The 25,176-nt window shown below is 38.5% G+C and overlaps 2 protein-coding genes across 2 annotated transcripts; both read right to left on the minus strand.

Annotated features, from left to right (window-relative positions):
- Nucleotides 1-1,148: 1,148 nt before the first annotated feature.
- On the minus strand, nt 1,149-16,653 carry LOC308233660 (uncharacterized protein; the record flags this gene model as incomplete). Its single annotated transcript, XM_080640635.1, has 2 exons — nt 1,149-2,083; nt 15,696-16,653. 2 exons carry the CDS (start codon nt 16,651-16,653, stop codon nt 1,149-1,151), a joined length of 1,893 nt encoding a protein of 630 aa, XP_080496761.1.
- Nucleotides 16,654-23,685: 7,032 nt separating this feature from the next.
- On the minus strand, nt 23,686-24,633 carry LOC308233364 (olfactory receptor 51G2-like; the record flags this gene model as incomplete). Its single annotated transcript, XM_080640289.1, has 1 exon — nt 23,686-24,633. The coding sequence occupies one exon, from the start codon at nt 24,631-24,633 to the stop codon at nt 23,686-23,688; it is 948 nt and encodes a 315-aa protein (XP_080496415.1).
- Between the last annotated feature and the right edge of the window lie 543 nt (nt 24,634-25,176).

A 25,176-nucleotide genomic window follows, 5' to 3' on the forward strand; every position in this document is an offset into this window, starting at 1 on the left:
TAATTCTCAACTGTGCTTTTGCAATCACTTCTAAAATCCTTTCCTGAAGATTTTATGAAGTTAAAATGGCATGAAGAAATCTTAATGATAAAATATGTATAAAAATGTAAAATGAATCGTGTGATACTTATCTTTCTCTGACTGGTTTATTTTTGTTAGCATAATACTCTGGGATGTGGGAGGGGGTAACCAGGGAATATATATATATATATATATATATATATATATATATATATATATGCAAGTGCAAGGTGGAGGGGGTCAAGGGGTTAAAACAACAACAACAAAGGGGAACATCTGTAATACTTTCAGCAATAAAGATAAATTTAAAAAAATTTTAAACAAAAAAGTTATATGCAATAAGATATATCCTCATAGTGTAGAAAGAATTAAAGAGAAATATCTTTGAAATAGAGAAATCATAAATCTTTGTATTTCAAAATTATTTTAATGGACTTGCACTAAGTCATTAATGGGAAAAAAGGAACATAGGGGAGGGAAGGGTCAGCATCACAGTTCAGCATCAACTCACCTCTAGGAATGCACATGTATTTTGATATGAACACCATTTTTAAGAAATCTAAACTATAAACACACTTCCAAAGTCTTAAACAAAAGTGTGTCTAGTTTTAAATAAAAATATTGTCAAACTAAGGGTAACACAATTTTCATATGGCAACCATGCTGAAAGAAAGAAAATGTCAATCAGATGCAAAGACTCTTATTGTCATGTCCATAATTGCTATGATTATCCTCCAGCAAGCTTTCAGAAATCTTTTCTGGGATGTGTATTAGGAAAACTTAGTTCTACCACCTCTCTCCCATTGGCAAGACACATTTTTTTAATACTTTAATCCTCATAAAAGAACAGAAATTTTTAGAAAATATTATACAAATTGTAAGTTATTGAACATATGGGAACTAACATTGTTTTTTATCTTAAAACATTTTATTGAATAGGGAGGGTGGGGGTAAAGGGGAGAGATCAACTAAAGGACTTGTATGCATGCATATAAGCATAAGCAATGGATGCAGACAACAGGGGGTGAGGGTGAGAGCAGGATTGGGGGGATAAGGACACATTTGTAATACCTTAATCAATAAAGGGAAAAAAAAAACATTTTACTGAATAAAATTCAAAGGTTTCACTACATTTTCAAAGAAAACCACTTCTTCATCCTGCTTCGAATCTGCTGGGTCTTGACACTGTAGATGATTGGATTCATCAGGGGTGGAAAGAGAATATAAATGTTGCCCATAAGAACATGAACCAAAGGCGAGAGGTGCTTCCCAAAGCGGTGAACCATGGTGAGACCAATGATGGGAATATAGAAAACCAGGACAGCGCAGAGGTGGGAAACACAGGTCTGCAAAGACTTGAGCCTCTCTTCCTGAGATGCAATTGCCAGCACTGTATACAAGATGAAAACATAGGAGATGAGAATAAGGACAGCATCCAACAGCAGGGTACAGATCACCAGAGCCAGAGCATAGAAGCTGTTGAAGCGGATGTCAGAACAGGCCAGCCTGAGCAGGTCCTGGTGCAAGCAGAAAGAGTGGGAGAGGACATGAGGGCGGCAGTAATGGAAGAACTTCAGACGAATGACAGGAAGAATGGACACAGCACTTCTCAGGACAATGGTCACCATGAACTGAATGACTCTACTATTAGTCAGGATGGATGTGTATCTCAGAGGATTGCAGATTGCAGTAAAGCGATCAAAAGCCATGGCAAGAAGGACTCCAGACTCTGTGCAGGAGAGACCATGGACAAAATAAATCTGTGAAATGCAGGCATCCAGGCTGATTTCCTGGCTGAGCCCCCACAGGATCCCCAGCACTGTGTGCACTGTGGACAGCCCGATGCACAGGTCAGTGAGGGCCAGCAAGGCCAGGAGGTAGAACATGGGCTCATGCATGCTCGGTTCAGTCCGAATCACATGCAGCACCAGACAGTTTCCCAGGAAAACCATAGCATAGATGGAGGAGAAGGGAATTGAAAACCAGGGATAGTACTGGTCCAGGCCAGGAAACCCTGTAAGAATGAATACAGAGGAATTGGTAGTAGAAGCAGACATGAATATTTGAAGGTAATTTTCAAGATAAGAAAAGTATTTAATCACAGTTTTGTTTCAACCATCTGCTCTCGTTGAGAATAGTCAGATAATACAGCCCCTCAGAGTTTAGCACAGGTAAAGCTTACTGTAGAATTCCAGGGTCACTCAACTCATTGGAATAAGCTATGACGATTTCACAGGGAATCTCCTTAGTATTCAGTCTCAGAGGTTATAGAAGCAAGTCAATGTCCTGACCATTTTAAGCAAGTAAGTTCCTTAACTTCATTCACTTTTAGTCTCTCTGAGCCACAGTCACCATACATAGCAGGTGACAGTGTCAGCTTAGGGCTGCTGCTCTGCAACACCTAAGTTAGCCTCACGAATGCTTTCTTCCTTACCAGTCCTTATGGCACAGGGAGGCAGAGGCTCAGATTTATGAGGAGGAGTGAAGAGCGTTGTGAGCCAGATGAACCAAAGCTCCTGGGACACCACTATTCCCTCGTGGTGGATGATGCATGTGCAGCATTCTCCTGGGAAGATTTTCCTGCAGTGAGGATAGAAAACTTTTCTAATAGAGCAGGCCTGAGGTCCTAACAACAGCAAAATATGATTTCAAGAGTCACAATCTATCTTCAACCCTCTATATCTACGGTATCTATAATTATAACATATATATCATCAAACTAAATTATATAAAGAAAATTTATCCCAATGGAAGACATTTGGGGGGTTGCTTATTCATTTATGTAGTCACTTATCCTATATAATAAAGAGGTAATATGCAAATTAACCCTCACACCCTCACAAGATGGCTGCCTACAACCAGGCTGGCAGGGGGGTTAGTGAGGGATGATCAAATGACTGAACAACAGGCTGTATGGGGTGACCAGGCCAGTGGGGGGGCTGTGAGGGGCGACCAGGCTTGCAGGGGGGGCAGTTGGGGGCAACCAGGTTGGCTGGGGGGGGGCAGTAAGAGGCAACCAGGCCAGCAAGGGGGTGGGGTGGTGCAGTTGGGGGAAACCAGGCTGACAGGGGGGGCAGTGAGGGGTGACTAGGCTGGTAGGTTGAGTAGTTAGGGGCGATCAGGCCAGCACACAGAGGCGGTGAGGGGCAATCAGGCTGGTGGAGGCAGGGGCAGTTAGGGGTAACCAGGCAGGCAGGAGGGTGAGTGATTAGGAGCCAGCAGTCCAGGATTGTGAAAGGAATGTCTGACTGCCAGTTTAGGCCCCATCCCACAGGGGATCTGACCTAAACTGGCAGTTGGACATCCCCCAAGAGGTCCTGGATTGGAGAGGGTGCAGGCTGGGCTGAGGGGACCCCCTCCCCCATGCATGAATTTCATGCATTGGACCTCTAGTTTTTTCATAAGCCCTGTGTACAGTACCAGCATAGAAACATTAAAGAGTTTATAATGTCTCTGTTCTTTTGAAAATTACAATCAAGTATGGAATATAATATAATATAAAGATACAAGTAAATACATAAAAATATTCTAACAATGAAAATAATACAGTAACGATGAACATTTTAAAAGACATAATAATTTAGCTAAATGCCAAAATTAGAATATTAAATATCTGATTTGAGGAATGGCACAAAAAAAGATTTGAATGAAAAGGGTTGGGAAATGATCTGGGGAATCCACAATATTACAATTCAGGATAGATTTTTTTTTTTTTTCCACCATCACTAGAACTACACTGAAAATATTTGACCAAATTACCATTCTCTTTTTGTGTCCATTACTGGGCTTCTTCTATGAGAAGAAGCTCTCTCTCCTCTACAATTTCTCTGTAGTTCAATGTCTTCTCATTTTCTCATTGTCTCCTAATCTTTATGTTCCCTAATAACCTATTCTTATCACGGGTCCTCTTTATTTCTATAGAAAAAAAAAAGTGACTTTTTTTTTTACTCTCCAGGACCTTAAACATAATATTTTCTAGTAAATGAACCTAATGTTGAATTATAGAACTTGTATTGGCCTTTTAAAAATATTAAATTCTCTACATAAATGCCTAGGAGGTGTTTTGCACTCCTGTCACAAAACTCCTGTAGTTTTGTCTAGAGGGCTGGGTTGAGAAGTGGAGAGAGAGGCCTTGCAAGTTTTACTTTGCAAAGTTATGTACATTATACAAGGATGGTACAAGGCATGGAGGGGAGAAGATATTAACCAAAGAACTTATATGCATACATGCATTACCCAAGGACACAGACAATAGGGTTGTGAAGGCCTGAGGCAGGGTGGGATCTGGGTGGAGGGGGGCAATGGGCAGGAAAATGGGGAAACATCTGTAATACTCTCAACAGTAAAGACTTTTTTTAAATCTAAAAAAAATTAAAGTACTTTTAAAGGTAAGTTAGTACTTTTTTACCAGTTTAAGTAGATATTTCTTACGTGCTTTCTTATGACAAAAAGAAACAAAATAATTTTTGTTTAAAACACAATGGAGGACCATCAGTGAGGCTGCCATAGTCATGATCCCTAGATGGAGTGAAAATTCCTGGAACACACATGCTTTTTCACATGTTCAGAGGGCTTCATATCTGCTTCTTCAAGAGATCCTTCACACAAAGGCTCCTATCCTTGCCTGCACATCTGGGATCTTTTGAAAATAGATTCCTAGGCCCTGCCCCCAACTGGATGAATTAGAATCTTCTGGAGATGAGTCCCAGGAACCCACATTTATAACTCCCTAAGTTATTCTAAACTTATTTATTTATTTATTTATTTATCTCAATTTCTTCAACCCCCACCTAGCCCTACCCTGACATCTGTCAACCTGCTCTCTATCTATGAATCTGTTACCATTTTGCTTCTTAGTTCATTTTGTTCACTAGACACTGCATATGAGTGAAATCACACGGTACTTGTCTTCCTCTGAATGGCTTATTTCACTTAGCACAATGTTCTCCTGGTCTTAATGTTAAACCATGATAACTGAAACCCAACAATCAAAATTGTGTTTATTATTTAATAGCAATTTTCCATGTAATTTTACCACATAAAAACCTTCCAAAGTTTAACTTTTGTCCCAGAATAATGCCTAAAAGTCAACAATTCTACCACCTCTCTTGTGTCCATCCCTCTTCATTCTATTTGTATCCTGAACTCTACTATTTTAAATGCTAGTTTCTTCGATTCCTAAAGTTGTCATTGGACTAAGCCCTTATTATTCTTTTCTTTAACAGAAAGTATTTTCGTCTTACCTGATCGGCAAGGTTCTCATTTCTCCTATATCTCTTACAGTTGAATAAAACTTAAACCTTTAACACATCTATAAACAAACCACTTCATTCTATTTGACTTTTTAAAGCTTGATATTTTTAAAAGACTGTTTGACCCAAGTGCCACAATGTTCGGGAGATTGGGCATATCTCTTTTGCATGCCCATTTTGTATACAGAATTGAGCATACTTTCAAATAGTTGTTGAAGGAATAAATGAATAGTTCTCTAGGACTCATACAGATGAAAATGTCCCTTCTTATATCTTTATGATAGTTTTCAACACATGTTGCTTAGCATGAACTATTGATAAATAAAAAGGTGGCTACTTTGAGGTACTAAATATTTTTATTATATTAAACATTTAGTGTGAATATATTCTGTAATATGTTATCCTAATATATAAAAACTCAGGGTCCATAATGACCAACTGAAGACTTGACCGAACAGCAGAAGTCAGTCCTGCAGTCAGTGCTGGGTTGGCGTGGCGTGCAGAGGGGGCTGTGGATTAGGCCCAGAGAGAGGCCCAGAGAGAGAGGCAGTGTCTGATTTGCAGCCTCCATGGCATCTGTTGGTGAGCTGTTGCCTCTCTCTTTCTCTTTGGGCTTTGCCAGTAGCTGTGCCTCTGTTTCTCTCTTGGCCTCTGTGGAGGCTGCTGATCTGCCCTGCCTCTCTGATCAGGCCTGGAGATAGGCCCAGAGACACTGACTGGCATAGAAACCAACCAATCAGGACCAAATCTGGGTGAACTGTTAGGACCCAATAGCTGCCTAGAAGGAGGAGCTTTTGACACTGACTGGCATAGAAACTTACCAATCAGAACCAAATTGGCTAGGAGGGGAGGGCAGTTGGGGGTGAGATCAGGCTGGCAGGGGAGGGCAGTTAGGGGCGATCAGGCAGGCAGGCAGGTGAGTGGTTAGGAGCCAGCACTCCCAGTTTGTGAGAGGGATTTCTGACTGCCAGTTTAGGCCCAATCCCTGTGGGGCAGTTGGACATCCTCCAAGGGGTCCCCGATTAGAGAGAATGCAGGCTGGACTGAGGGAACCCCCACTCTGTGCATAAATTCTGTGCACTGGGCCACTAGTAAAATATATTACTTTAAGTTTATACTTCATTTAAAGACTTGGGAACATTAACAGTGTTATTGTATACTACTTTTTAGTGTTAATGATATCCCAGAGTCTATAGAAGAGTATGGGACTATCTGGCTATTTGATAGTTCCTCTTTTACTTTTACTTTTTAAAAATTATCATTGGTTTTTTGGAAATTATCATAGCTATCAGACAGCTAGTTTTAACCTGCATTTCTCCCTATAATATTCTAAGCTGCTGCTTGTAATTGGTTGTAAGGAAGCCAAAGAGCAAGTTTTTCTAATTTTGAAAAAGTTGCCATTATTCTTAATGATGGCAATAATAGAAGAAAATACATATTTCATTCTCAAAATAATTACTTCAAACACTGATGAGTACTGAGTTGCATTCAGGATGAATAAGTCATTAGAAGTTTGACTTCCAACTAGTGGCAAATTAACATAGATTTTTTTTTTTTTCATTCCTTACTTGGTGACTCTGGCCAATGATTAGAGATTCAAACAGCAGAATAGTTGCCCTACTACATCTTTAAACAAATGTTTATTTAAATACAGTTGGTATATAATATTATAATGGTTATATTATGTACATGATAGTAATTTGGTATTATTATACTTTAGGATGTGACCTGTCACCATGCAAACTTATCACAATATAACTGACGATAGGTATTTCCCTTCCCTTTTTTCACCCATCATTTTTTTTTCATTTCTTTTCTTCTTGGTTCTTCTTCATTTCCTCTTGGTTCTTGCTCATATTGTCGAATTTGTCTTCCATTCTTTTCAGCCACCTTATTACCATTTCTCTGAATTCTTTTTCTGGAAGGTTGCTTGCTTCCATTTCGTTTACTTCCTTTTCTGGTGATGCCTGCTTTTCTTTCATATGCGGGCTGTGTCTTTGTCTCCCCATGGTCTCTCTTCTCTGGGTGTCTGGTTATGTAGTTCTCTCTCTCCTGCGTCGATTTAAAGGCACAAAATACAGCACTACCAGGTACAACACACAAGGCACTGAACAGAAATGTATTCACAATATTAACAACCTCCAATAAAGGTGACCACCAGAGAAAGGCAAATCAGGGGATAGTAGAGAAAGAAGAAGAGGAAAAAGAAAGAAAGAAGAAGAAGAAAAAAAAAGGGGGGTGTCAAAATGAAATTGGGAAAAGGGAAAAAAAGAAGAAAAAAAAGTAAGAGAGACAAGAAAGAGACTAAGAGAGAAAGGGAAACAGACTATATATATTGGGGATAAAACTCCAATAGAACAATCACTTATCCCAGCAAATGCCAGCAACAAGTACCTGGGGATTAATACAAACTACAACACCAACTAATATTGAGTGAGGCAAGGGAAAACAGAAGCACTAAACAAACAAAAAAATAAACAAAAGAAGAATAAGCAAAACAATCTCACAAAAAAGCATAAAAATTCGATATAATCTACATTCAAACGAACAACAACAAAAGGACAGAGAGAAGAACAATTTTTTGGATAGTTAAGACAGCGAAGAGAGAGGTGTGTATGGACTTGGAGCAGGGGATTGGAGATTAGATATATAAATAGGGTGAAATTTTAAAAGGGGGTAAACAGAAAGAATAGGGAAAATCTAAAGCAGGAAAGGGGTAAGATAAACAGGACACTGAAAAGGGAAAAGTGAGGAAGAGAGTGATGGCATAAAGGTAGATTTGAGATAGAGTAAAATGATGCTAAAGGAAAGATAAAAATAGAATGTAGAACATTAATCCCAAAACAAAATGAAGAGAAAATAAAATGACACTTAAAAAAAAAAAAAAAAAAGATAAAATAGCAGTAGTAATAATACGGATTGAAAATAAAAATGTAATAATTAAAAAGGTAAAATCAAGTGAGGAAAAAAATTAGTTTCTTGAGTAAAAGATGCAAAAAATGAAAATAAAAAAATAAAAATAGAATGTGGAGTAGTGAAGGTCATTCACTTCCTCTGCTGTTCTGTTTGGCACGCCTGTTTCTCAGTCCGGACAGTATTGCAGTTCCCTGCATTCCACTGCTCTTCAGTGATGTAAGCCAGTCCTGATTTTAAGCAGGCGGTGTGTCTTAATTCGTATTCCTTTATTTTTGATTACACAAGAGTCAATTTGTGATTCAGCCCCTGGGTGGCAGTGTTTCTGGATTGACTTCCGGGTTTATCTATGGCCTCTCTAGGGAGTGTTAGAGCCTTCTTTCCCTGTGGCACTCCCTACCGGTTTGTGGGAGTGGGCTGCCTCAGAGCTGGCTCTCAGATGGTCACTCCCCGCTCCGATCCCCAGGTTCCAGAAAAACAACTTTCCCCTGCAGTCTCCCAGGGTGACCCCAACTGGGTGAACCTATGAATTGGGCTTAGTAATCAGAAGTAAGAATTTCAAGAGGAAAAAGCCCAAGTGTGCGCACTCCGTGGCTGCGCGTAAGTCTAGCACACCCCTGAAATTCTTAGGGTGTCCCTGCACTTCAGATCAAAATGGGTTGCTTTTTAGAGAGCCCTTCTGTTAGCAGCTATGAGGACCCCCTTCCACATTCACAGATCACGCCAGCCCCAGCAGCCACCGCTTTTTCTAGGCACAGACTTCCCTGGTCCTCCAGCTCCCGCAAAACGCGCGTTCCTCTCTCCCACGGGACCAGAGACCTCACCTTATCCCAGGCGAAATCTGACCTTTCCGTGGTGAAGTGTAGAGCTCCTCTGAACCCGTGTGTTTGCGCCAATTGGGGAGCGTAGTTCTGGGGCTCGCAGCTGTTCCGTGGGTGCCGCAGTTGTGGATTCTCAGGCTTCCGATAAGCTCCACTTTCTGGTTCCAGATGGCGGCGACTCCGCGTCCAAGCCCGCAGCTCCGGGAGGGGACCCAGCCGCAGTGGGAGCTGCCAGGTCAGGGGAACCCCGTCTAGCAGTCTCCCACCTTCTTCTGGAGTTCAGCTGTCCCCCAACTTGCCAACAAACACTCCTAGTGTGACCCTCAGCTGTTCTTTCTTTCTGCTCCGGGACAAGGCTCGGAACACGTCTGTCTATTCCGCCGCCATTTTTCTCCCTCCATCATTTTTTTTTTTTAATGTAAAAAGGAAGAACAGCAAAATCTCTGGGTGCTCTGCATGACAATCAAGAAGTATTTTGAAGATAATTTCTTTATGTTTTTATATCTTACATTGCCTCCCACATGAACATTTTAAATTGCTATAAAATTTTTCTGCAAATTACAACTGAAGAATTATTTTTTCACTCACTTAGTAAATACTCACTGAGAACCATTTTTTTTTTGTAAAATATAATACTATTTTTACAAAAAAATGCAGTGGCTAACATAGCTAATATGGTATCTGTTACATGGAGTTGACATTTAACTGAGAATTCATACATACCAAGTGTGTTATTGATAAAGAAAGAACATGTAATGGGAATAGAATCACAATTGTTTAACAATTATTCACCTTACTAACTAAAGATAAGAGGCTTTCTTATGTAGCTTGGGAAATTGTGGAGGATTCAGTGTGGAAAAGGAAAACAGAGTTGTAAACATAAATCAACCTTGAAGTCCATCACTGGTGGCTCCACTACTCAGAAAGAAGATACATTTTGAGAGCAGATCAAGGACAGAAAATGCCTGAAGGGAAACAAACCCATGAGAGCTAATCTACAAAGACAATGATAGAAGGCAGACCATGGGTACCCAGTAACTATATTTTTTCACACCTTCTAACTCTATGCAAGAGCTTGTTTGAAATGAAATGTCGGAGTGCTCTTTTCAGGGTGTTATATCCATTGCTCTCTCAGATTACCTGCTATCCTATCTAATAAAAGAGTAATATGCAAATTGACTGCACCTCCACTACACTCACAAGCCACGCCCACCAGCCAATCAGAAGTGATTATGCAAATTAACCCAACCAAGATGGCTGCAGCCACCGAGAAGGCTAAAAAGTTTCAATTTTAGAAGATAAATAAATCCCAGATACCAGGGCCTCTGCTTGGGTCGCTGGGAGGGCATGGCTGGCCTGCAAACCACCACAGGCCCCTCACCAAGGCTGCCCCACACCCCAAGGGAACCCCCACCCTGATCTGGGACACCCTTCAGGGAAAACCAGCTGGCCTTCACCCATGCACCAGGCCTCTATCCTATCTAATAAAAGAATAATATGCAGATTGACCATCACTACAACACACAAGATGGCTGCCCCCATGTGGTCAAAGATCCTGCCCCCATGTGGACACAAGATGGCCACCACAAGATGGCCAGCAGGGGAGAGCAGTTGGGAGGGACCAGGCCTGCAAGGGAGGGCAGTTGGGGGCAATCAAGACTGCAGGGGAGGGCAGTTTGGGGGGGGTACCAGACCAGCAGGGGAGAGCAGTTAGGGGCAATCGGGCTGGCAGGGGAGCAGTTAGGGGTGATCAGGCTGGCAGGCAGAAGTGCTTAGGGGCAATCAGGAAGGCAGGCAGGCGAGCATTTGGGAGCTAGCAGTTCTGGATTGTGAGAGGGATGTCCGACTGCCCCTTTAGGCCTGATCCTGGTAGGATTGGGCCTAAAGGGGCAGTCAGACATCTCTCAAGGGGTCCCAGATTGGAGAGGGTGCAGGCTGGGCTGAGGGACACACCCCCTCGTGCATGAATTTCATGCACCGGGCCTCTAGTATTTATATAAATTTCCTTTCCTAGCCCCACAATACTGACTCACACTTGAGTGCCAGGCTGAGACTGTGTCTCTACTCTATAAGAGTTCAATGGCAGGAAGCTCACAGTGAACAGTAATTTTATAGCAACCTGGCCAATGCCCCAAATATCTTTTCCTTGGGGAACACAGGTTCCCTTCAGGGCTTAGGGATTGTCATCACCAAACATGTTTAGCAATGGGCTGTAGAGAGACTCTTTTGTAACAGAAAATGGTGGCACCATCCAAGTGTAAATATTCATATTGCCAAGGCAAGCTTAAAGTGTATGGAAAAAATGCGTCCTTTAAGAGTTCTCTCATCTTGGTCGCTAGATATGATTCCTGAGACAGAACTAAAATGAGGTACAATACTATGATCTGGGTATTAGAACAAATGTATGGGGCTGGGAAGAGCTTTTCAGGCAGTGAGCCAGGATAAACTAAAGCACAAATACTAGAAACAGCAAGACTAGGAATGTTTTTGTGTTACTGGAAATCAATAAAAGCAACAATGAATAATAGAAATATGAGAGAGGAGAACTTTACGTGCCATGCTAAGAAATTTCAACCTTCCTTTAAGTGGCATCATATAGTATTTTTCCTTCTGTGTCTTGCATTATGTCCAGATTTATCCGTGTTGTCACAAATGGCAGGATTTCCTTCTTTATAAGGATTAATAATATTTAATTGTATGTATATACCACAGCTTCCTTGTCTATTTGTTCATTGATGGACATATACTGTATATTGTTTCCATGTCTTGGTTAGTATGAATGATACTGTAATGGATGTAGGAGTGCAGATATCTCCTTGAGATATTAATTTTAATTTCTGGGACTATTTTCCCAGAAGTAGGATTGCTGGATCATATGATAGTTCTATTTTTAATTTTGAGGAGTAACCATACTGTAGGCACTGATTTTCATTCCCACCAACAGTACCTAAGGGTATCCTTTTTCCTACATCCTTGTCAATACTTATTTTTTTTCTAATAGCCATCCTAATATGTGTGAGATGATATCTAATTGTGATTTTGATTTGAATTCCCTGATGATTAGTAATGTTCAACACCTTTTCATATACTTAGTGGTAATTTATATGCCTTCTTTGGAAAAATGTCTATTCAAAATTCACCTTAAACTGAATTACTTAAGGAAGTTATGTCTTGAAATCCCCTGAACAATTACAGCTGGTGTTCAGTAGTCTACCCTATTTCCCATATCATCAAGGGGAGATTTTCAGCTTCTATTTTCCTATTTTTAAATCTTTCTCAATTTAGTAGAATTGGATTTCATTCTATAGCCACTATCTATATAGTCAGCCCTGGAATAAGTCAGAATAAGTGAATGGGTTTTGATAATCCTGACTGAATTTATTCCTTCTAAAATGTTTCATTACTATCCTAACAAAAGAATTAATGAATAAGAGGATAATCTTAGAAGTCATTACCCTCATGCACATGCACACTTTTGGTCAAAGCATACTTCCTCTAGTGTGAATGGGATATTCTATCTCATTTAGACACCAGTAAGTATCCAGGGATATCTGTGATCTGAAAATATGATAAAGTAAAACAGGAATAAAAATATGAAGAGAAAAAAATACAGAATACAGAAAACTATATGAAGTGCATATATCGTGTGTGTGTGTGTGTGTGTGTGTGTGTGTGTGTGTGTGTGTGTGTGTTGAGGAGGGATGGGGGTGGGAGAGAGAAGGATTTGGTTTAATTTCATTCCTGATTTCTTTCCTGAAACAACATTCTGTTACTTAATAATTTGGGCTGCATCCCTGTTCTTGTCATTCATGGCCTGTCCTTGTATAATTAAAATAATTTTTATGTGTTACTTTTGTTTTAACTATATTTTAATACTTGCAGCCAAAATTCTGAGGTAGTAGAATCATTCCCAGGCCATCCACAATATCTCTATGCTCTATAAACTTAGATATGTTATAAATGGGAAACAAAGAAAGATGCATTTGTGACTCAGGCAAAGGAATGAAAGTGTAACTATTGTGAAATGTCACCAGAGGTCTCTCCATAATAAACTAATGTGTTAAGGGAAAAGACTTTCAGAACTTTATCTGTACTGGAGGAAAGAAATTCCTCTCATATCCAGCTTCCTCAATCTTACTGTCTTATCTAAGTGGGAAAAGAGTTCCTGATTCAATACATTGAGCATGCTGTAGTCAGAGAAAGAAGAAAAAGGAGGCTAGGGAGGTGTGTGGGGAGGACAAATGAAGACCTCTGTAGAAATCTTTGTGAAGGCCAGAGCTCTGAGAAACAGACCCAGTGACATCTCAGGCCCTTCTAAGATTTAAATTAGAAGATTATTGTATGCTTCTCTCCTGCACATATCATGCCTTAGCACCAATCTAATAGGATTCCAATATAATAAACAATAAATTACTTTTCAACTAAAATTGAACTAAAAGAACTGAAAAATACAGATTTTTTTTCTAAGGAAAAGTACAAGAGGTGAGTAGAAAACAAGGAACATATCTTCTCGTATCTATAGCTAAAGTAAACACAACCCAACTTCTAATCAGATTAACAAATATCCTCATGCTAAAGGCACATTTACCTATTTCTTATTGCCCAATAAAACATGCCTTAATTTGAACAAAAATCACAAAGGAAAAATAAAACCATACTTCAAAGAGACAAAGTAATTTATCATAAAGAGAATAAGATACACTTCATAATATGTAACTATCAAATGGAGACATTAAATATCTATGAAAAATATGATAAGGGCTCTAATGTAAATAGTAAATGTGAAAATTACTGATGGGCATTGTAAATAGAGAGAAAGAAATTGTAAGAATCAAAAGGACATGCTAGAAATGAAAACAACAGCAACACTGTAATAAAAATAAACAATGTCTTTTGATGAGCTCATCAGTAGACTAAAAAATAAACATAATAAAGAATAAATCAATTTGGAGGTCAAGAAATAGAAATTTCCCAAACTGAAATGCAGAGGAAAAAAATTAAAAACACAGAATAGCACATCCAAGAACTATGAAACAATATATGTAATTTGGATACCAGAAAATAAAAAGCAGAAACAAATCAGAAGAAACATATGAACCAATAATGGCTGAGAACTTCCATAATTAATGATTGAAACCAAACTATAGATCCAGTAATCCCATTCAACATCAAGAAGAAGTAGTACCAAAATAGAAGCATCTAGTCAAATCGTTAAACTGAAGAAATTAAAGACAAATATAATCTTGAAAGGATCCTTTGTGGTGGAGGGAACATTTACCAGTAGAGGAACAAAATAAGAATTATAGCAAAATCCTCCTCAGACATAAGGCAAGGAAGAGGAGATTAAAATGAAATATTTTAAATATTTAAAGAAAAAAATCACCAACCTAGAATTTCATATCCAGTGAAGAAAATATTCTTCAGACCTTAATTAAGTGAGATAGGCAGATGCAGATTTTATCAAACAAAAAAAAAAGAAAGACAAAAGGAAAAAAGCAATTCATGCGAGCATTCAAGCTAGCTGACCTGACCAGAATGAAATTTTGAAATAAGTCCTTCAGATAAAAGGAACATTATATGTCAGAAAGTTGGCCCTCCACTAGGAAAGGAAGAGTGTCAAAGAAGGAATAAATAAAGGTAAAATACAGTCTTATTTCTTTAAATCTTAATTGATATAAAGAAAAATGCTTTTTATTTAAAGCAAGAAAAGAAACAGTGTTCTGGGTGATTATTCTATATGAATAAGTGAAAGGAAATCACATTACTAGGGAAAGGAGGGAGGAATTGGCAATACTTTGTGTGTCAGATACTTGCATTACATGTGAGTGGTAGAGAGATATTTGAAAGTAGATTAAGACCAGTTCTAAATGTATAATGTAAACTCAGTGATAAACAAAATACATATTTTATACCCTAAAGGAGATAAAACAATATAAAATGCTCAATTAAAATCAGAGAAGACAGAAAAACGGGGTGGGATAATATAAGAATGAAATTAAGAAGACCTATAGGCCTGATTCTCACATCTAGAATTACATGAACATTTCACCTTACCAGAAGTTTTTCTCAAAAATGTAACCCATTCATTAATCCATTCTTTTATTCAGCAATTGAAAACCAAAATCCAATATATGGAAAGTGTTACATTCAGAAAAGGGGATGTAATGGTTAACAGAGATAAAGAATACCTTTCCTCGTGGGGATTATACTTAGAAAGGATTTTAAAAAAATACTTATAATATCATTGTATTTCAGAAATATTCATCACCCCATTTGCCAATAATTCTTTCTCCTGCACTCTTAGGCAAAGCATTTTGTGCATCTTTATATATTTGTAAAGTTCCTAGTTATTCTTTAGATTCCTTTTCCATTTAGAGTAGAAGTTTCCTTCTTGAGCCTTAAATGATATGAGCCTTTCCTCTAAAACAGAGGTTGTATCTTAGTTATATTTCTATCTCCAGGGTCTACAACAGTACATTTAACAGGGTAGGTATTAAACAAAACTTTGTTCAATGAAAAATTAGTAAATGAGAATATGGTTACTTCTCCCCATGAATGATAACTTCATGTGGAAGATGGTAGTCTCTATTTCCAGTTTTTCTCTTGACTATGGGACTCATTGTAAGCTCAGTGGCTCATTAAACAACTATGATTAAAATTTCTCCTGCCTTCTTTCTAGAAAAGACTTAATGATCTTGAGGTTCTCTGATGCCAGCTCCATCTGACCGAAAGAGGCGCAGCATCCTTATTCGGATCTGCTTGGTCTTAATGGTGTAAACCACGGGATTGAGTACCGGAGGTGTGAGAAAGTGAAGATAGGAGAGTAGTACACGACTGCATGGGGAAGCCCACCTCCCAAATCTGTGAATCATGGACAGACCAATCATAGGTGTGTAGAAAAGCAGCACAGAACAGATGTGGGAGACACACGTGTTGAGGGCTTTGAGGCGCTCTGCCTTGGAGGCAATGGACAGCACTGTGTGGAGGATCAGAACATAGGAGAGGACAATGAGCACTGCATCCACACCCAGTGTGGAGAGCACTACGAAGAGACCATAGGCGCTGTTGATGTGGGTGTCAGCACAGGCCAGCTTCATGACATCGGGATGCAGGCAGTAGGAGTGGGAAAGCAGGCGATTGCGGCAGTAAGGCAGTTTCTTCAGCATGATGGGGGCTGGGATGTGGAGACCGATGCTGCGCACCGTGATGGCCAGGCCCAAGCTGGCAATGCGGGGACTCGTGAGGATGGTGCTATAGCGCAGGGGGTTGCTGATGGCCACAACACGGTCAAAGGCCATGGTCAGCAGCACAGAGGACTCCATTATGGAGAAAGTGTGGATGAAGAAGAGCTGGGCCAAGCATACATCCAGTGCTACCTCCCTGAGACCCAGCATGTAGATGGTGAGCATGGAGGGCAGTGTGGAAGCAGATAGCCCTAGGTCAGTCACCGCCAGCATGGACAGGAAGTAGTACATGGGCTGGTGCAGGGAGGGCTCTGACCTCACCACCCACAGGATCAGGCTGTTCCCTGTCAAAGATGCCACATACATGGCACAAAGAGGGATGGAGAGCCAGGTGTGCACAGCTTCAAGGCCTGGGAGGCCTGTTAGGAAGAAGGAGGTGCCAGTGTAGTTGGAGTCTGACATGATGACCTGGATGGGGAGAACTCCAAGCAGATGTGCATTTACAGGGCCTGGAATCAAAGGAGTTTCTCTATTAAAACCTGTTCTATAATCCAAGACATTAAGTTCCCCAAAATGTTACTCTGATAATTATGACCTTATAATCTTCCCAAGTCTTTCTTCCAGTTCATACATAAGGGGTCTTTTAAAAAAGATGTATTTGAATCATTAAAAGAAATCTTGCAAACATGTAATTCTGTCTCAGAAGCCACTCAACACAATTTTACCCCAAATGAGAGTTTGAAACAGCTCTTGAAAGTGACTAAGATAGACTTATTCCCCAGTCTACATTATAAATTTTGGGGAATGGACTCTAGCTCCAATATAGTTGGTGTGCCTGATCTGGACCAGAATCAAGGTTTCTCACTTCCTGTAAGGTTCTCCTTCAAATAGGTGCCTCTCCACTATGGTGAATATGAGAATTTTGCATAGAGGCATCTTTCATAATTACAAGAATACAAAATAATTCCTTGTTTTATGTCAACCATCTGTGTAAATGCACAACTTCTTATCACACATATAATTTAAAATACAAAGCTATGGCAAAAATAAATTAGACATTTATATAAATACATGTGGAGCATTTAATACAATGATTCTTAACTTACAGAATATTGAACAGGTACTTTAAAACTTATGAATTACTCTTCAGTATTATTCTGATGAGAATGTAGAAACTAGAAAAAAGACATGTATTTGCCAATGAATCAGTACTTAGATGCACTGGAGAGTAAAGTAGTCTCTAGAGAAATACAATGAACTTTGAACAGATTTTCTGTCTTCCTTGAGGTCTCACCCTTGAACCTTGGCCACTTTTCACATCCTGTCATCTCAGGTATCTCCTTATATTTAATAAATTTTTAATTCTCTGTTCCTTTTTTAAAGGAAACTCAATTTGAAAACTTTAAATCTTCCATCCTAATTAAAAGAACAGAGGAAGGGGATTTCTTGAATTTTCCAGAAATAGAGAATAGTAAAGAATAATAACAACAATAAGGACAACTTATTTTTGAAGAACCTTATTTAATAATATATTTGGAGGTGTTTTGTTTTTAGAAAATGATTTTTTTCTTTATTTTTCATCTTTCCTTTCATATGTCTTATGGAGTGCAATCTATTATTCTTCTCTTTGTGAACAGGAGGTCCACATAATAATGAATTCTGTCACCTTTTTTTCTGCAAGTAAACATGCAAATGTAATTCATTACAGTTGTAATTCATTACTGTCTTATTTCATGTAAAGCACTTTACAAAACATTTTCACTTAGATCATTTTAAAGTCTCTTAACCCTTAGAGGTTGGCAGATCAGTTTTCCAGATTAATAAAAATAATTGTTAAGAACTCAGGTATATAACTTTGCTAAAGTCTCAAAGATTATAAAAGGAGGGTCCAAGACTAGAAATAATTCTGACCCAGTGATTTTGTATTCTGGACATTATTGTTTGTAATTTAAGATAAATGTCAGCTATTAACCAACAGATTCAAGACACAAGCTTAATCCTTAAATCAAAGAAAACTATAAACACCCATGAATTTCTATTTTTAAAAATTTCCTATGTAATGGCCACTTCTGATTTTCCTCTTATTCTCTACTTCAGTCCTTCCAGAATTAAACTGTCCTAATCACTGTTCTAGATTCTGGTAATAGAACTATTAAAAAATTAACAATAAGGTCCCCCAAATAAGGAGTCAATATTATTCCAAATATGTAAAAAAATACAATGTGGAAAGAGAAAGCGGTGTTGTTTTATTTTTTAATATATATTTTTATTGATTTTTTTACAGAGAGGAAGGGGGAGGGATAGAGAGTTAGAAACATCGATGAGAGAGAAACATCGATCAGCTGCCTCCTGCACACCCCCCACTGGGGATGTGCCCGCAAACCAAGGTACATGCCCTTGACCGGAATCGAACCTGGGACCCTTCAGTCCCCAGGCCGACGCTCTATCCAGTGAGCCAAACCGGCCAGGGCGAGAGCGGTGTTGTTTTAGATTGAGAGTTTAAGTTACAGCTCTGTGAGAAGGGGGTAATGGAGAAAAAGCAAAACAGTAAGAAGGTGCAAGACAGTTGGAAATTTGTAGGTGCGTGGGTGAGTGAGTGAGTGATTGGTAAGGAATGTACAGAGATGCATCAGGAAAAATCTCAAGTTATCAGCACACAAATTAACTAGGAGATAGGTTCCTATTATAGCTGGAATCATGATAGAAATAAGAGAGTTGTTAACAGAGACAACCTCTAGAGCTAACACAATCACTTAAGAAAACTGCATTGTACCTGACTAGCAGATTGGGGATATTCTCTTCTGTGCTAAATATATATCTAGTGGCACTGGATTATAAAAGGAGGGCCTGGGCATCAGCAACTGAATCAGGATTCTGGAATTGAAGCCCAGCATTTGGCAATTTAACAAGACCTCCAGGTGATTCTAATCCAAAGATCTGAGAACCACTGCAGTACATGGGAAGGTATAGTACTGCTTTATAAGGAGAAGTGAGCAATGCTGTTGCAGGCCCATTAAAGCAAGAAAGTAGAAGACAAGCAAGGGCAATAAATTAAGAATAAAGGAATACTCTTAGATAAAAATAAAAAAAAAATAAAATGGTGCTAACCTCTGAGATGAGGGCCCAATGGTGCTCAGTCACAAGCACAGATTCTTTCATTAGGATTTGTCAAATGATCTTACCACAGATCATTAAAGACCAAGAAGCATATAGTAATTACAATAAATAAGGATTCTGTTTTTTCTTATAATTTAGCCTACAAAGTAAAATATTTTTAATAAAGTAACGTGTAAGTTAGCTAAATTCTGATGCTTTAGAAAATTGGACAAGCTGTATTATTCCTTCTACATATAAATTTATGAATTTTTATTCAGTTACTAATGGAGCAACTGGAAATAAGTTGAGGAAATGTTAAAAAAAAATACAGAAAACTTTGACTGGGAAGAACCATGCATTCAAATTAAGTGTCTGAATGCTCTTTATGAATTCTCCATCTTACATTCACCCTACACTGTCACTATCTGTATTTTAATTAGAGAAAAAAAAAACCCACATTTCTTTAACAAACTGAAAGATTTCTCACTTTACCCATCGATTTCAAATGCATATATTCAATCACAATGAATATCCATAGTGTAAGCAGAGTCAGAATTCCTGACTTTAGTTAACTTATCATTTGAGAAAATGGACCTATAAAAAGGCATTGAGATTTTCATATATGTGGAGAATATTGTTTTTGTACATATTACACTAAGTTGACTGTACAGAAGAGGAAGTTTCATGAGTATATGTGTGATTGTGTGATTTTTTTTTTTCATTTTTCAATTTCTAAGGAACACTTGTTGAGTAAATGAATTTAGTGTTAAGAAGCAGAAGAATATAGTTGAGAAGGCAAGGCATCTGTTTTTGGTCCTGACTTCAGCACAAAAAAAGTGGGAAAAATACTTAGACAAAATTTGGGCTTAAGCAAGAGCTACTTTTCCAAAATTTCAAGAATACACTATGAGCTACTTCCTTATTAGAATTATTTATTTTGGCTTGTCAGCAGAATTTCCATCAGGTGTAAACCTGTGGCATCATAGTAAACAGAGTGGGACACAATGCTGAATTTCCCAACACGAAGTCTACTTTCTTTGGCAACAACGTTAGGATTTCAGGTCAACAGTATTAAGAGCCAATATTCTGCCATGATAGTAATATGAAATAATAAGAGAATGGGTTTCATGTTCACAAAATATTCTGTAGAACTATATCCATATACACACTGAAAATTGAAAATTGGTAAATTGTACTAATTTTCATAGCATACCAATTTTATATGTTTAATTGATGATAAAATAAGATAATGGATGAAAGACTTGAAGAGTTCCTAGTATTCTGCAAAGTACTTATAATGTAAATAATACTTGTTAATATTTGTCTTAAAGTCACTTACTATGACCAAAATGTAAGGAGTTTTCTCAAAGATGATTCTTTAAAGATTTTGAAAGATTTGCAACCAACCTTGATTACTGTGGGTTTATCAATTCACATCATCATTCTGTTACCTTCCATCTTGCAAGAAGAAGCAGACTATCTTTTCAAACTGTCTTCACAAATGAGCAAATCCCTATATCATTCTGCTCCTCAAACTTTTCATCTCAGCTTGTCTACCTTGGAGAGGAATAGAATCATTTGCTTAGAGCCTCAGGTGTACCTCTATCAGTCTGTATTTAAAGCAAGGAGAAGTTTTGTGATGAGTAACCAGCCCATCATAATTGCCCATTTAATTGGTTTTATCTATTATGCCAGCACATTTGAGGACTAATTCAGGAAACTCATCCAATAGATCGGAAGACCCCTTTTTCTTTCTCTAAATCTTTAATATACTGTACTTAACTCAAAACATATTAACACTATTTTTAAGTGTGCACTAAGAAGGGACAAATGGCTTTACCCCTTTCCTCTCTAAACCCTATGTTATTCACTCACCCACAAGGAGAAAAGAGCTGAGGACATTTCTCATCCTCCTCCAGGTTACAATGGAAAGGAATTTGCAATGAGCAGTGATTTTACAGCCAATCAGCCAATTCTTGGATATTATTCCTTAATGAACACAACAGGAGCCATGGGCTTTGGGGCAGCAATTGCCTTTAACCATGTCACTGCCAAACAAGTTTTGCAATGGGCTATAAAGAAACTCAATTGTGATTGAAAATCCTTTAGCCCTGTCCAAGTCTGTCTTAGTTACTGAGTACCCTTATATTGTGTTTAAAAAGTAATTGGCTGTTTGTGAGTGCAAGCTTCAATATCAGAAAGACCTGAGTTGAAGATGGTCTCCACTGGTAATTACATAAGTTGCACAAGCTCTTTGAGCCTCACTTTTAATGTCTATAATATATAATAGTACTACCATTGGGAGATTATAGATATATGTTTAACAACAAATGGCCCTGAAGTGAAAATGTGTGCATTTGAATCTCAGTTCCATCACTTAATAGCTCTGAATGTCTGGGCATGTTATTTAACTTCTCGTTGACTCAGTTTCCCCATCAGTGAAATGGGCACCGTGAAAGAAACTAATGCACATCATTGTGAGGATTAAATGGGGTACTCCATTAAAAACCTTATAACAGCTTGTCAATACTAAAGTAGTTACTATTATTTTATTATTATGAAAGACCTGAGTTGATGCTATTTAATATATGTAAATATATCATTCCTGAAAAATCACACATTAAATATTTAATACATTTTATTGTTATTATTATGTTCATATAAATGCAGCAAAAGACCCTTTTTATTGTTGCAACAGAAATAATAAAAGTTCAATAAAATGAAAGACTTTCAACTTTGAGGATATAGCTCTGTAGTTAAATAGAATCACAATTTTAGCCATAGCATTGAAAACCAAGGCAGGCAGTTCATGTCCTACAAAAATAATGTTTTATAAAATTATTTTGTTTCACAATATAAATGGAAAACAAAACTAAACCCTGTTTGTTGTGGGCGCACTTATTTGTTACACCCCTGAGTATGAATGAAAGAAAATAGGGAAGCCCCAGCTATAATGGATCTAGAATATATTCCAACAAATAACTCTAATTCCAGGAAAGCTATATAAAATAGGCCAGACATTGAAAAACAGACAATGCTTAAATATTTCATCTTTCTGGTATCCACTTAAAACTCATCACTTTAAAGAAGTATCTCTTGAAATAGCATTGGTTAAGTAAACTCGAATTTCTTAGTGTCTTCCCTCTAACGGTACTGTTAGCCATGGAAGCACCTGGAGACTTATATGTTTAAAACCTATTTCACTGAATTATTTAAACTTTTCATACTAAGGAAGCAGTATTCTATTTTGTTTTCTGCATACTTTAAATAGGAGGTGGCCCAGCAGAGGCAAATAAATATAATCTAAATGAGTGATTATGTAGGGCAGAAATAAAATGTTGATAATATGTTTTTTTTTTCGCCTTCCCTTCACAACTTTGTAAATAACTTTATAATACAATCTGATACAAAATATTAGCACTTAAGTGAAATACTTGCTTACCCTATTACTGGTTATGTTTTTAATAGAGCAACTCTATAAAAGGAAGTTAGCTGAAGCTTTTATCCAGAAAGGAAGACCATGACAAAGTGAGCAAATCAATTTCTCTAGCTTTGATTTGTTTGTGAAAACCTAGTCTGTTCTCATAAAAATGGACTTTAAAAAATATTGTCTAAAGTATGGAGGGAGCCTTAGCTGGTTTGGCTCAGTGGATAGAGACTGAATGGTCCTAGGTTTGATTCCAGCCAAGGGCACATGCCTGGGCTGCAGGCTCAATCCCCAGTAGGGGGGCATGCAGAAGGCAGCCAATCAATGATTCTCTCATCATTGATGTTTCTAGCCCTCTCTTCCTCTCCTACAGAAATAAAAATACATATTTTTAAAAAAGTATGGAGGGAAAATTGACTTATATATGGAATCTACCATTCAATAACTACAGCATTTTGATGTAGTTTTTGAGGGCACATAGTATCTCATTTATGTATTAGAAAGTGAGGAGCAGGGTTTTCCCTTTATTCAAAGGGCTAGGTGTAGTTAGTATGCAAGTCAGGAGAAAAACATATTTTGATTTCACAAACTTGCAAAACTTTCAGAAAGTACAATCAAGTAAGGCCCTTTTGAGCTTAATTTTGTGGGATTCTAGGTTTTTAGTTGAAAGATATTTTAAATGTCATTAAATCCTACTCTTCTAATCTGTTTACTTTTACATGTAACTGATACTCTTCCAGAGGCTGTTTGCCCTAACCAGAGGTCTCTCAGGCTGACAGTGACATTTGTAGAATAAAAAACATTTTCCCCTTTGGACAGGTACTGCTCTGATGGCTGGGGAAGCACCATAATATATTCAGTCATTAGTTTTTGAATAAGTAATTGATCAGAGGAGAGGTACATTCTACCTCCTATGTGGTATGCCTTAATCAGCAGGTTGACTATCAGAACCAATATTTTGTCCTTTGGGCTCAAAGCTTTTTCAGGTGGAGCATCTTCAGAATACGTACCCGAATCTCTTTGGTTTTTATACTGTAGACAATTGGGTTGAGCATTGGAGGTACAAGAAAATGCAGATAGGAGAGAAGCATGTATACCTGAGCTGGTAGATTCTTTTTCCCAAAGCGATGGATCATGGACAGGCTGACTAGTGGGGTATAAAAGAGAAGTACAGCACAGATATGGGAAATGCAGGTGTTGAAGGCTTTGAGTCGCCCAGCATTGGAAGCAATGCTCAATACTGTCTTCAAGATCAGCACATAGGAGAGGAGAATGAGTACAGCATCTGTCCCCAATGTGGAAAGCATGACGAAGAGCCCAAAGCCACTGTTCACAAGCGTGCTGGACCTGGCCAGCCTTACAACATCAGGGTGAACACAATAAGAATGAGACAGAGCATTCATAGGCTGGAACTGAAGTCTTCCAAGGAGTATAGGCAGGGGCAGATGAAAGGCAGCACTGCGGGTCACAATGGCCAGCCCAATGGCCCCAATGCGCTGGGTTGTGAGAATGGTGGCATAGCGTAAAGGCTCTCGGATAGCCACAGAGCGGTCAAAAGCCATGGCCAACAGCACAGCTGACTCAATGACTGAAAAAGTGTGAATGAAGAAGAGTTGCACAAAGCAGGTTGCAGCTCCCACCTTCCTCTGGCCTAGGAGAAACACTGCTGCCATTGAAGGCAGCGTAGAAGCAGAGAGGCCCAAGTCAGCCACTGAAAGCATGGATAGGAAGAGGTACATGGGTGTGTGAAGGCTGGGCACAGACTTGACAATGTACATTATGGTGATGTTGCCCAGCAAAGAGAGACCATAGATAAGGCAGACAGGAATAGCTGTCCAGCAGTGAGCACTCTCCAGTCCTGGGAGATCCATCAGTATGAAGAAGAAGCTGCTGGCATTATTGTTGCTAGGAATTGCCATAACTCTGGGAAGGACTTGCCTGGAAAAAGTATTAAGAAAGCAAAAAGTTATTCTTTCACAGCATTCTCCTACCATCTCATCACATTGGCACCCATGGTCTGTGCTGCCAGAGAGCTATTGCCCTTCTTCTCCTCATCTCACAGCATAAATCCCATTCATTTAGGCATTTACAATAGGGAAGAGTGCTGTCTATCTCTCTTCTGGTAGTTTGCCTTAGTTTTCAGAAGCATACTTGGGTCCTTTAGAGAGAAAACTTCTTCCTCATTTGAAGATGTTTCTCAAGGTTTGAAAAAATGCAAAGTGGAACTGTGCTGAGAGCACAAGAGTGTGTGTGTGCTTAAGCTGGATTTGTTTTAGTACCAGAATGAAAAGTTCTAAAGGAACCTAGATAAGGATAATTATGTTTAATGGCTGTTTGGGAGTTAGAAAATAAAGTAGAAGAATGTTAATACTGATTCTGAATTCCTGATATTACCAGATATATGTTTTGTTTGGAAAGAGAATCAGAATATACATAATAATATCTGAAGACAAGAAGACACC

The sequence above is a fragment of the Plecotus auritus genome (genome assembly GCF_963455305.1).
Source record: "Plecotus auritus genome assembly, chromosome: 9".
In the NCBI taxonomy this organism is placed as follows: Eukaryota; Metazoa; Chordata; class Mammalia; order Chiroptera; family Vespertilionidae; genus Plecotus; species Plecotus auritus.